This window comes from Dama dama, chromosome 14 (assembly GCF_033118175.1).
Source record: "Dama dama isolate Ldn47 chromosome 14, ASM3311817v1, whole genome shotgun sequence".
NCBI lineage: Eukaryota > Metazoa > Chordata > Mammalia > Artiodactyla > Cervidae > Dama > Dama dama.
Window position 1 is genome coordinate 63,214,336 of NC_083694.1, and position 12,851 is coordinate 63,227,186.

Sequence of the window (12,851 nt, forward strand, 5' to 3'; positions counted from 1 at the left end):
TTATTTGTCAAATCTAACTAGAATTCAGTCAAACCTTTCTTACTTTCTCATATAACTCTCTCCAACTGATTCATTAACTTTTCATAAGAGGTTTTAAAAACATAGCAGACTGGTAAAAATTATGGATTTTTTAAATAATTTAAAATAGCATATATTCCTCTAAAAATGTTTGGAAGACAAAGATAAATGTAAAGGAAAATATGAAAAAATATACATATTTCCTTCTCTCAGAGATAACCACTATGGTTTTGGCTTATTTCTTTCAGGTTTTGTTTTAGGCTTTAGATATTTATCTGTATGGTTTTGAATAAAGTTGGACCCTGAATATCTGATCCTCTTCCCCATTTCAACTGAAACAGACGCATGGCTTTCCAGCTAGTTTTTTAATGCTGTTATTGCCCAATAATGTGTTGGGATGGCAGGTTATTTTAAAGCTTTTGGGCAGAGTGAGCTTTACAGAGCATTTAGGTTTATCCTCAAACCTAACCAGAGCAATATGTGATTTTCTCTAGAAATGCTGATTAAATATTTAATCGGTAAATGGCTTTTGACCACATCTGAAATGAGCCTGCCCCACTCAGTGCCTTTTGCGTACGTGGTCCTATGTATATAATTTTATTAAAAGTCAATCCCTACTGTTAACTTGAATTTCTTAAACATTCTGCTGCTTCTCTGGGGGAATATTCAGTTTACTCTACTGTTGCACTGTGTCTTAATGAGGTGATAATCTCCTTAAAGCTGATGCCGTTGTATCTTTGCCATATCTCCCATCCTTCATGTGCTGTTTTCTTTAAAACACTAAATCATGGTTTTAAATTTAAAAATCCATAAATGCTACTTTCTTCAAAATTTGACAGACTCTGCAATGCTAAGTCAGCATAGTCATATCCTTTTGCCATGCCTCTTTGATGCTCACAGCTGTAATTTATAGGTTTGGGTTTTAGTGTACTTTGGTATGTAAACATGCATGTAAAGCATTTTTCAACTAGGTGATAATGAAATTCTCCAGGCCAGAATACTGGAGCGGGTAGCCTTTCCTTTTTCCAGGGGAATCTTCCCAACCCAGTGACTGAATCCAGGTCTCCCGCATTGCAGGCAGATTCTTTACCAGCTGAGCCACAAGGGAAGCCCTCTTGATCACCCCATTTGTATTAATGAATAAGTTCTGTTGTACTGCATCTTTCCTACCAGTCTTTCCTACCAGATATTCAATACATTCTTATTAAAATTTTAAGCCACCTCTGTGAATGAGTAAAATGACTTCTGGATCTTTCAGCTTGAATCTTCTTGTTTCCCACAGAGCCGCCGCCAGTCATCCGAGTGCCTGATAATGTTACAGTTACTCCTGGAGAAACCGCAGTTTTGACGTGCCTTGTCATCAGTGCGGTGGATTACAATCTAACCTGGCAGAGGAATGACAGAGATGTCAGGCTGACAGATGCAGCAAGAATGAGGATCTTGGCTAACCTTTCCCTGGAGCTCAGGAGTGTGAAATTCAGCGATGCAGGAGAGTATCGCTGTGTTGTTTGCAATGAAGGAGGATCGTCGACTGAGTCCGTTTTCCTCACAGTGCAAGGTACTGTGCTGACGGTGACTTCTGAGTCATGGTATCTTTCTGTTTTCCTTCTTTGATCTCTATTCCCTTACGTTGTCCATCCAAGGTCCTCTACCCAAACAATTACAGTTTTGAAGGGTAGAATGCTGTGGATCTTGAGGGCCTGAAGGTGACTAAGCTGGAAACTAAAACATCACTAGCAAGTAGTTAATCTTAAACACAGTTAATCCTAGTAATTGAAGACCTTTATTTTAAGGGAGTAGAAATAGAAATAGTCTCCGGATGATTTAATAGTTTTAAAATTTCTTATCTATTTTGTGAACTTGAAAAAAAAAAATTGTTTTAATTGGTTAAAAAAAAAAAAGCAAAGTTCCTAATTTGAGTGCATTATTTGGATATTTAATTTACTTTTATGGTTTTAATTAAGTTTTAAGATGTTTCCTATCAAGGTGAAATTTTATTAAAACTTTAACAAAGCTGTTTTTACCTTATTTATCTTAGACACATATGCAGACACACACACACAGAGGGCACTCTCTGAAAATAAGCTAATGATAAACCAGTCTTAATTGTATAGACTAAATGAGATGTTCAAATAGCTAAAAGCAAGTGTGTTAACACTGTGGTCTAACTGATACTAAATAGGTTTTTATTCCAGATTAACAAATGAAGATCAGAAGCTATTCCCAAGTATCTCTTTCAGTAGAATCCTATTTGGCTTCTAAACGTCTCTAGAGTCTTAATGTAATGAGCAACTTAGCATTGGCAGTTTTACACTATTTAGCTGAAAGGTTCAGTTGCTGCCTTAGGAGAGTATTTTATTTCAAGTCCTTGATGTGGGAGACTGATTGCATCAGAATCCGGTCTGGCTACTTGGTTATGGTACTAGAAACAACTTTATAACATGCCTCACTTGGTTATAATGTTGTTGTTTAAGAAAGTTACCACTGAGTTTTGAGGTTAGCTCTTGGAATGCTATTAATGGCAAAAAAAAAAAAAAGTGAAACTACCATGAGACTTAATAAAACGGTTGACATCTGATTCTGGGTTTCTCACTGGTATTTGAGATATATACTGCAATCTGACTATATGACTGTGCGTCTTTCGTTCGTTAGTTGATCTGCTAAAACCTCTGGGGAATGTTGCTTTTGTAAATGGTTCACTGCATTTCCACCTAGTAAATGGCCTAGATGTTTGAGTCAATACAAGTAGTAACTTTAGTTACTAGAGTTTTGGAAGTATTTTTTACCAAACTGATTATTTTAGATAGGATACATGCTGATGGACTTCTGAAATATAACCTTGGTTCTTTCCCTTAAGCCTGTTACAATGGGATTTTAAAATAGAATCAGAGCCTTCCTTGTTTCCCCAGGTCAACTGTTAGTCCTTTAGTATTGCTTAGTCAATTTGAACAGTGGTTCTCAAACATTTATGGATGAAGACTTGTCCGAGGAACTTTTTAAAAAGCAAATTTCTTACTTCATGCCCAGACATTCTGATTTCACAGGCCTGGGTTAAGGCCTGGAGATCTGCATTTATAACTGACCTCTCAAGTGGTTTCATGGACAACATTTTCCAAAACAGTATTTGAATCTATTCTAAAGTTTGAACCTATGATATAGAAATGCGTATTTTTAAAGGAAACCCTAAAACTATATCTTCTTTGTGGTAAATAGGCTTATTATAGCCTAACAATTTAAGTTCTGAGGTTAGATGTCATAAAATATACAAAATATAAATTAAAAAACATATGTCGTCATATGACTACTGGTTAGCTTGCATAATCTCTGCCTGCACGTGTGCTAAGTCACGTCAGTCATGGCTGACTCTGCAATGCCGTGGATAGTGGCCCACAGGCTGCTGTGTCCTTGGGATTTCTCCAGGCAAGAATATTGGAATGGATTGCCAGGCCCTTCTCCAGGAGATCTTCTGTCTCAGGGATTGAACCTGGGTCTTCCACATTGCAAGCAGAATCTTTCCTGTCTGAACTACCAGGGAAGCCCCTTATGTATAATCTCTAGTGGTGTAAATCTGTTTAAGGGCCATATTTTATGGCCTGTCTAGTTGGTCTTGAATTTAGGTGAACAATTTTCGATGAAAAATTAGGTCTTAAAAATCTAACAAAACTAGATTCTAGAATTTGATGGCACTGTTTATTAAAAATAAGACTCTAGCTATTATTATGCCCTCTGATTATTTTATGCTTGAATACATTATTGAAAAGCAGTGGATAGTTGATGAAATAAAGTGCTGTACCTAGGATTATAATTCATGAGAATATAAGATACTTGCCAACCATTGACATTGAAACATAAATTGTAAATTAATTTCACTTTTATGCAGTTACATGTTTTAAAAAGAATAAATAAAAAATAGTTCAAGAAAGCTTAAAAGATATAACAGATACTTGGATTGAATACACACTTTAGGAATATTTTTCTTGCTTACAAGAGAATCAGTAGCTTAATTTATAACCTCATTTATCTTGCTCTGCCTCCACAGATCTGTTTGGAAACTTTTTCTATCTGTAATACTTTTTAAAGTTAAACATCCAGACTTTACAAGTTTTGGTAGTAGTTTTATGAAATATAATTAGCAAGAATTTTCTGGTTAAAAATAGCACATGTCTAGCTACTGCAGCCTTTTCTCATTAACAGTAAAATATCAAGACCTAAAAAAGACAAAACTGAAGAATACCAAAAACCAGTTTCAGTCTACAGTGGCAAAAATTGGGGGAGGAATTTTATATATTACATATCAAGATTAGTGTTTGTATAAATGAATTGAGTGGAATGAAAATTTCAATCAGCAGTCCATCTTTTTTATGTCCACATGAAAGCAGAGAGTGTGTATCTTTGTTTCTTCATTTCTTAGTTCGCTTCAAAAAGAAAACGTTACCCTTTAGGAAGCCAGCATGCTATCTACTTAAACCTATCAATAGCAATAACCAGCTAGTTAAGAAAACAGTAGGACAGAAAGTGGACAGGAAACCTGGCACCATGTAAAAAATTAACCTGAGATATATTTCTCATGAAATGAATATAGAAACATTGATGGGAATGTCAGCAGGGAGTTTAGAGACAAATGGGAGCAGAGGAGAGCTTCCCACCTCATCCAGAAGGGCATCATGGATGAACATCAGGCAAGGAGCTATGCGCATCAGACTTTTAGCCACAGAGCTATTAGGGGGTTCAACAAGAATATAAGTAGACAGAGAACAAAGCTAGATCCCTTCAAATACTTTGTTTTCTGACACTGAGTCTGGATAGAAGCCACATCATTTGAGGATTAATAAACAGAAAATTGTCAAATACAGCAAAACAGGAGAAAAATAGAGCATAGAACCTAAGAAAAAATACTGGGGAACAAAACAATGGGGGATAGACTTAGAAGAAGTAGGTGCTTTGAAAGTAGCAGTTTATTTCTAAAGACTGGAAAAAATGTTTCACGTCACCAGTGTCTTTTGAAATGATCTATCCTCTTTAAGTGGGAGTACATATTTATAAAGGAAGAACTGGCTAATATGAAAGGACAATCACAAGTGTCATGGAGGAAATAAAAAAGGATTTGATTTTTTTATTTGTTTTTTTTTTGGATTTGATTTTTAAAGTGCAGTATTATAATGCAATATGAATCAGAGATACTGAGGAGCAGGATTTCTACTACGTAAGAATAAAATCAGAAATGTGCTGAATAAACTTGAGAAGTCCTTTCAGAAAGTTGAGGAAAAGGACTAAGAGTTGAATAATATGACTCTTAAGTAGAAATAAAAACAGAATGGAACTTTAAGGTGTACAGGTATATAACATTTAGGTGCTCAACAAAAACAAAAGAAATGGGCGAAGATATAATTGAAGAAAACTGTACTAGAGAGGGAAAACAAATTGTCCATAGTGAGCAAATCCAGCAAGATCAGTGACGGGAGAACTTCATCTAAACACATTCTGTATGAAATTTCAAATTACTTGTATAAGGGGAAAAAACTCCACAGCATACAGACTAAACCAGTATATTTAAACAGGGAGAAAATCAGACTGGTATCAAACTTCTCAGGAACGCTAAAAGCCGGAAAGGAATTAAAGTGGATGTTTGTCTTATTTTGGCTCTTAGGGTCTGAACATGTTCCCTAATTTGGAGAGGAATTCTTTACTACTTTTTTTTAAATAGGAGTATACATGCTTTACAGTGTTGTTAATTTCTGCTTGTACAACGAAGTAAATCAGTTATATGTATACATGTTATCTCCTCCCTCTTGAATCTCCATCCCACCCATCGAAGTCATCACGGAGCACTGAACTCAGCTCCCTGTGCTAGCGGGTTCCCACTAGCTGTCTATTTTGCACATAGCAGTGTATATATGTAAAACCTAGTCTTCGAATTCATCTCACCCTTCCCTACCCTCAACACTAGGTCTACACGTTCATTCTCTACATCTGTGTCTCTATTCCTGCCCTGAAACTAGGTCCATCTGTACATTTTCTAGATTCCTCATTCATGTGTTAATTTACAATATTTGTTTTTCTCTTTCTGACTGACTTCACTCTGCGTGACAGATGCTAGGTTCATCCATGTCTCAACAAATGACCCAATTTCATTCTTTTTTATGGCTCAGTAATATTCTATTGTATAAATTGTACCACATCTTCTTTATCCATTCATCTATTGATGGACACATTGTTTCCATGTCCTGGCTGCTGTTAATAGTGCTTCAATGAACATTGGGATATATCTATCTTTTGGAGTTATGGTTTTCTCAGGGTATATACCCAGTAGTGGGATTGCTGGAAAACAAATTTATGGTTATCAGGGAATAAGGGAGAGGGAAAGATAAATTGGAAGATTGGAATTGACATATACATGCTACTATACATAAAATAGATGACTTGTAAAGACCTTCTGTACAGCATAGGGAATTTTATTCAATACTCTGTAATAACCTACATGAGAAATGATCTAAAAATATAAAAAATATAAATATAGATATATATATGTATAACTGATTCACTTGGCTGTACACCTGAAGCTAATAAACATTGTAAATCAACTATATCCCAATAAAAAAAAATTTTTTTTTAAAGAAAGTGGAAAACAAGAGATCAGATAATTACCTTTCCCTAAACCCTTGCAGGTCACATTACCTAGAGTCAGCCCCTCAGATGCTCCCTGTGGGATTTTTAATTTTTACTGAGACCATGGACATTTAAAAGACTTCAGTTTTGGCAGCATCATAGGATTTTGAGTCCAACAGCAGCAGAAGTAAATGATCCAGTGGCCTTTTTCCATCACTTTACTTTCCCTCACTGACTGTTAGGTTCATTATCAATTTATCAAAAGAGCCTTGAAAGGAAATGCTGATCTCAGAAACTGGCTGTCGAATCAGTTTCACTAATGAGCATGAGGGAATGTGAATGGGTTGATATGCTTATTTCATTGTACGAATTCCTCACTCGGGAGATAATAATGTAACTAGACACAGGAAATTTTTTAGAAAACTCTGTTTACCTCAAGCAGGGTTTATCACCAGATTTAGAAGTACAGCTGTGCAAGCAAAATAACAAACAGAAGACGTTCATAATTATGCTAGGAGGAAAAAAGTCTGGGTTGATATATACATAAATGTGGTTGTTGGTGTCAGTGGAACTATAAGTGACATTTTTACTTTGCTTTTCTGGACTTGAAAAAAAGTATTTAATAGAGATGAATTGTTTTAAAACTTTGTATAAATAAGACTTTAAAAGTTTTGAAAATTCTGACATTAATTTTATTAGGGAGATCAAATTATGTGTGAGTAATATGTTTTGTTTGTTTCTTTGCTAAATATTCTATAACTTTGTTTTATAGCTTTTCTATTTAAAATAATTAAGATAAAATTTAGAAAGTCAATAGGAGATAATGTAAAAATATGGAATGATTAAAAAACTAAATTAGGAAATAATAATGCTTCTCAAAAAAGTGTTGTTAGAAGTTTTGACAGTATAAAAAATCATATTTAAAAGCTTATGGATCTGGAATTTAATAGGATTGTATCACAGAGTCATCTGTTTTAAATCATTTCTGAACCAAAATGAGGAAAAGCAAAAGGAGAAATGCAGAGTATCAATTGATAATTAAATTAGGTTTTCTTAATAATGAATAGCCCAGTAAGGGAGTCTTGAAAATCTTCTTGTATTTTCCCTTTGCATGCTTTTCACAGGAGTACATTTTGATTTATAGAAGTCTGAATCCATGTTTGAAAAATACGAATTGAATTTAATTAGTTCATCTGTTTTCTTAGACATTTTAATACATTGACGTCTTCCTAGTTAAGCTTTTATTTTTGGAGGTTGACCCGAGACACATATATGTCTGCTTTAAATACCAGTGCCCTAAATCATTCTCTTAAATCATTACTGGTTGTCAAAAGTTAATTTTATTCAGTTCCTTTGTTCTTTGATGCCTCAGTGTGAATCAGCACACATGAGTAAGATGTTCTCTTAAAATACTAGGTTTTGCTGATTCCTGTACTAGGGATCTGATAAGGAAGATGTTTCAGGCTTTAAGATTTGAAGGAAAATATTCTAGGGGTATTTTGCATCAAGTATTTCCTGCAATGATATCCAAGGAATATGTAGTTTTCCTATAGAAATATTTGCTTTCCTAATTCTATCTAAACTTTATGAAGAGAAAAGTTTAATATTAACTTCATCTGATGAATATATTCTACTGACTCCATGGTTAGGGGCAAGCTTCTGTTATAATATGATTCAATTCCATACAGTTAAAATGTAAAAAGAAAATTAATATTATGCATTTCATTGTTTTTGTCTTTCATGCAAAGTATCTATATCTTGCATAGATCTTACACCCCTTTTTAAAATTTATTATTTTTTAAACTTTTTAATTTGTCCTGAGGTATAGCCAATTAACAATGTTGTGATAGTTTCAGGTGAATAGCAAAGGGACTCAACCATACATATGCATGTATCCATTCTTCCCCAAACTCCCATCCCTTCCAGGCTGCCATGTAACACTGAACAGAGTTCCATGTGCAATATATGGTCCGTGTTGGTTATCCATTTTCTATATAGCAGTGTGTACATGTCCATCCCAAATTCCCTAAATATCCCTTACCCCATCCTTAGCTGCTGGCAACTATAAGTTCGTTCTCTAACTCTATGACTGTTTTTTAAGTAAGTTCCTTTTATCATTTGTTTTTATATTTCACATTATAAGGGATGTCATGATAGTTCTTCTTCTCTGGATCTCAGATCACTTTAATTGTAGATAGAAAGAACCCTATTTCTCTAAAACTTAAAAGAAGACAGAAACCTTAGTAAAATGTTTTTAAATGGAAGTTACAAGGAAGTTTAAAGAATTCGTTATTTACATTATAAAAGAAAAAGAAAGAGATATGATGACATAACAAATACTTCAAGTATATGAGAAATTATTATAAAGAAGTTTTACACCAAGGACATTATAATTTTGAGCAAAACTAGACCATGAAAAAAATGTTTATTAAGCCAGACCTGATGGATTTAAGTGAGCTAGAAAGATGTCCAGATGTCAGGGAGGTTAAATGATGGAACCTGATACCTTTTACAGTGCAGAGACTGCTGGATGAGATAGGACAGATGAATCAGCAAGCACTTCAGTCCGCTGAACTATCCAAATGAAACTACAGACATTTAAAAATGTTTGAGAATTTGTGACATATATTAGGTAACTCTCACATGTTGTGTGTATTTGTATTAATCTCTGTACTTTACCCATAAAGACGAAGAGCTTCTGCGGAGTTGGTGGCTTGCCCTAGGTTATAAAGCCAGCGGGTGGCAGAGCCTAGATCTGAACTAGGTCTTTCCATTGTTCTGCATAATATATAGAAATGCCTGCGCATGCAATTAACAGGCCTAAGGCACAGGTGAGTAGAAGAAAGTTTAAAAAGAGAAAGGATTCTTCAGTATCTGTAGGAGAAGGCAGTGGCACCCCACTCCAGTACTCTTGCCCGGAGAACCCCATGTACGGAGGAGCCTGGTGGGCTGCAGTCCATGGGGTCGCACAGAGTTGGACACGACTGAGCGACTTCACTTTCACTTTTCACTTTCATGCATTGGAGAAGAAAATGGCAACCCACTCCAGCGTTCTTGCCTGGAGAATCCCAGGGACGGGGGAGCCTGGTGGGCTGCCGTCTATGGGGTCGCACAGAGTCGGACGCGACTGAAGCGACTTAGCAGCAGCAGCAGGAGTATCTCTAGGAAATTGAGTACTGAAGTAAATTTTTTTAAACAGAAAAGATACAAAGTGTCTGTAAATTCCTGGCACATGAGTCACAAATAGCTGGAAATCTAAATCTAAATTAAAAAAAAAAATGAAACAGTTTAGTGGACCTCTGACTTAAGTTCTGATAGAGTGGCCGGTAAGGAACAGCCTAGAAGAGAGAGAGAACTGTCTGGATGCACGCAGAGAGCCTGTAAGAAGACCAGACTGTAAGCTCATTAGGGCACGGCCCAATTTTCTCGTTTTGTGTCTTTATGCCTGACATAATGCTTATTTTTTAACTGATGTATAGCTGCTTTACAGTGTTCGTTTCTGTTGTAGAGCAAAATGGGTCATCCACACGTGTACAAAAATCTCCTCTTCCTTAGGATTTCCCTCCCGTTTAGGTTGCCACAGAGCATTCGGTGGAGTCCTGCGTGCCATACAGCCTGTTCTCATCAGCTATCTAGAGCAGTAGGATTGCACACGCCTGAGAAGACTGAACGAGAAGCAGAGTGCTTAGCTAGGCAAAGCAACTATTGCCAACTCTGAAAAATCCTTTTGTCAGAACATGTACTAAAATTTTATTTGATTCAGATTCCCTTGAAACATTGATTAATGTTTCTTTGAGTTATTTTATAAACTAAGAATTCAGCTAGGAAAATTATTTCTAAAGTTTAGATGTTTATAATATGGGAAAAACATAATGACTTGCTATTTTTATACATGAGGAAGGAGCTTTGGTATTTGACTATTATAAATAAAAATGGAATTGGAAATAATGCACAAAGTGGGAGCACTTACTGGTGCATCTGCAGAAGGGTGTGACATGTTAGGGGCATTTGATTATTGTGACTACAAAGCTGATCACTCTTATGTTGATGGGATCCTCATGTATGCTATTAATTTTCCCATAGCACTATCTAAATCATGCTACGTCTGGTATATTTTTTCCCATAATAATGAAATCAATACTGAAACATACGAAGTGCTTTGACTAAAAATAACTTTTTAAAAATGTATCTCCTTTGTCCATTCATTCATTCTTGCATTCACCAAAAATTTGTGCTAGGCGTTCCGCTCCCTGCCAAGAATATAAATGAGAAGAAAATGACATCCTTCCCTTTAGTAAGTTCTAAGGAGAAGACATAAGTAGATTTTCAAAATATTTATTACCAAAAAAAAATATTTATTACTCAAGGGGATGGGAACTTCACCGAGATACTACAGGAGCCTTGCATACTATCTCAGTAATGAGTGGAGTTTGAGAAGGGCTTCATTCAGGAGATGGTATCTGAAGTATCTACTGGGATATGAGTCAGTATTTGTCAGGTAGAAGTCATGAAATTCTTTCCAGATGGAGAACACTACATGGAAGAATGAGAACACAGAAATATGGGCTTGCTGAGAGTAAAGGCAAGGCTGAATAGGGAGTTGTTTTCCCATGATAGTGTGATTTTTCTTTTTCCTGCCATCTTCAATCATCTTTTCACTATACACATAGAAGAATCATTTAGGTTTGGGGTTATGTGATGTTGGTTCAGCAAAAGACAAAGTAATTGAGAAAAGTGTTTGTAGTGATGCTCTGTGGAGTTTAGACCAGATCAAGAAAGAACAGAGGGTTAAAGGCATGGTCTGATAGATTGAAATAAAAAAAGAAGGTTCAAAGGAGTTGAGGCCATGATGAACTTGGTGAAGGGAAGCGTGGGAGTCAGGAAGTGACAGCTGGAAGGATGGGAGGTTGTGACTCAAATTGGACCCTGGAGACCAAATGTTCTTCCAATCCCATTGTGAGTTGCTTCCCTGATAAGATAAGTAAGGTAGCAAATCAATTTGTCTAGCAAAAATAAACGAATTGCCAGATTTTAAATTTTTTCCCTTCAAGAAAAATGCTATGTAGATCCACTTTCATATGCTTTTGATTTTATGACTGTTGCATGATAATTTGTAAAATAATGCCTTTTTTGTAAAGTATGTAACCACATTTTTTTAAAGACTTGTTTTTTTCAGAGCAGTTTTAGCTTCACAAAATTGTCAATATGTAGTCTTCACCTGTTTAAATTGAATTAAGCTAAATCAGTGTGTTTTACTGCTATTGTACCCACCTACTGATAAGTCATTGAGTTAGTGACCTTCTCTTGAAATTTAATATTTTTTTCTCTAGTTCAACAGTGTCCACAAAAACTTTTTATAATGATGGAAATGTTGTGTATCTGTGCTGTCCCACATCATAACTACCAGCTGTATGTGGCAGTTGAATACTTGAACTATGGCTAGTACATGTAAGGAGCCTGTTTGTGAAATTTGATTGAGCTTTAGCATTTTTAAATTTGAATTTAAATCGGCTTGTAGGTAGTGGATACAGCTCTAGTTTTTCTGGAGAAAAAAGGCAGATATAGAAAGAGCAGAAATTTTAGGAAACTTGTTGCTACTGCCATGTAGAATAACCACTATCATAATTCGTTTGAGTTACTGCCATTCAGCAATAACTGTACCATTTTGGAAAAGTTCTAGCCAGGCCTTCATGTTTCCATTGATGAGATTTCATTTGAAAATGTTGCATTTGACTCCATATCTTTGGAATTTCAGTACTCTTGACTCTTTGCCCAGGTAATTATCTCTGTTTTGTTTGTTTGGCTGGTTAGTTTTAAATTTTCATCCTTTTCTTTTTGAAAAGAATCCCTGGCCACTTATGCAAGCTGACTAGTAGTCCTGAAAAAACATAAAAATCTTAGTATATTCCATTGCCATGTCTACTCATTGAAGATTGAGGAAAAGTTAAGTGAACAAGCATATCTATTATAAATCATTCTTAGTGACATTGTGTTAGTTTCATTATGCAAACTTCACATTTTAAAATTAGTTACTGCTAAAACTAGCTAGAGTTATTTTCCTCCTCAGAAACTGAAATAATAATACATTTTCAAACAATATCAATATGTTCCAAATAAATGAGCTTTATCAGTAGATATGCGTCTTTTAGAATAGGATACAGCTATTAACTACAGTTCTCAGTATGCTCAGTGAGAGTCATTATGAAAAACCTTTTGAAGCTAGTTTT

The 12,851-nt window shown here is 35.3% G+C and overlaps 1 protein-coding gene across 3 annotated transcripts in view; it reads left to right on the forward strand.

The window, feature by feature from the left end:
• HMCN1 (hemicentin 1) overlaps positions 1–12,851 on the forward strand; it is a 525,163-nt gene that overhangs the window by 225,429 nt on the left and 286,883 nt on the right. For all 3 annotated transcript variants that reach the window (XM_061160939.1, XM_061160937.1, XM_061160938.1), the window contains exon 11: positions 1,301–1,576. In XM_061160939.1, coding sequence (XP_061016922.1) covers positions 1,301–1,576 — 276 coding nt within the window. The remainder of the gene's footprint in view (positions 1–1,300; positions 1,577–12,851) is intronic.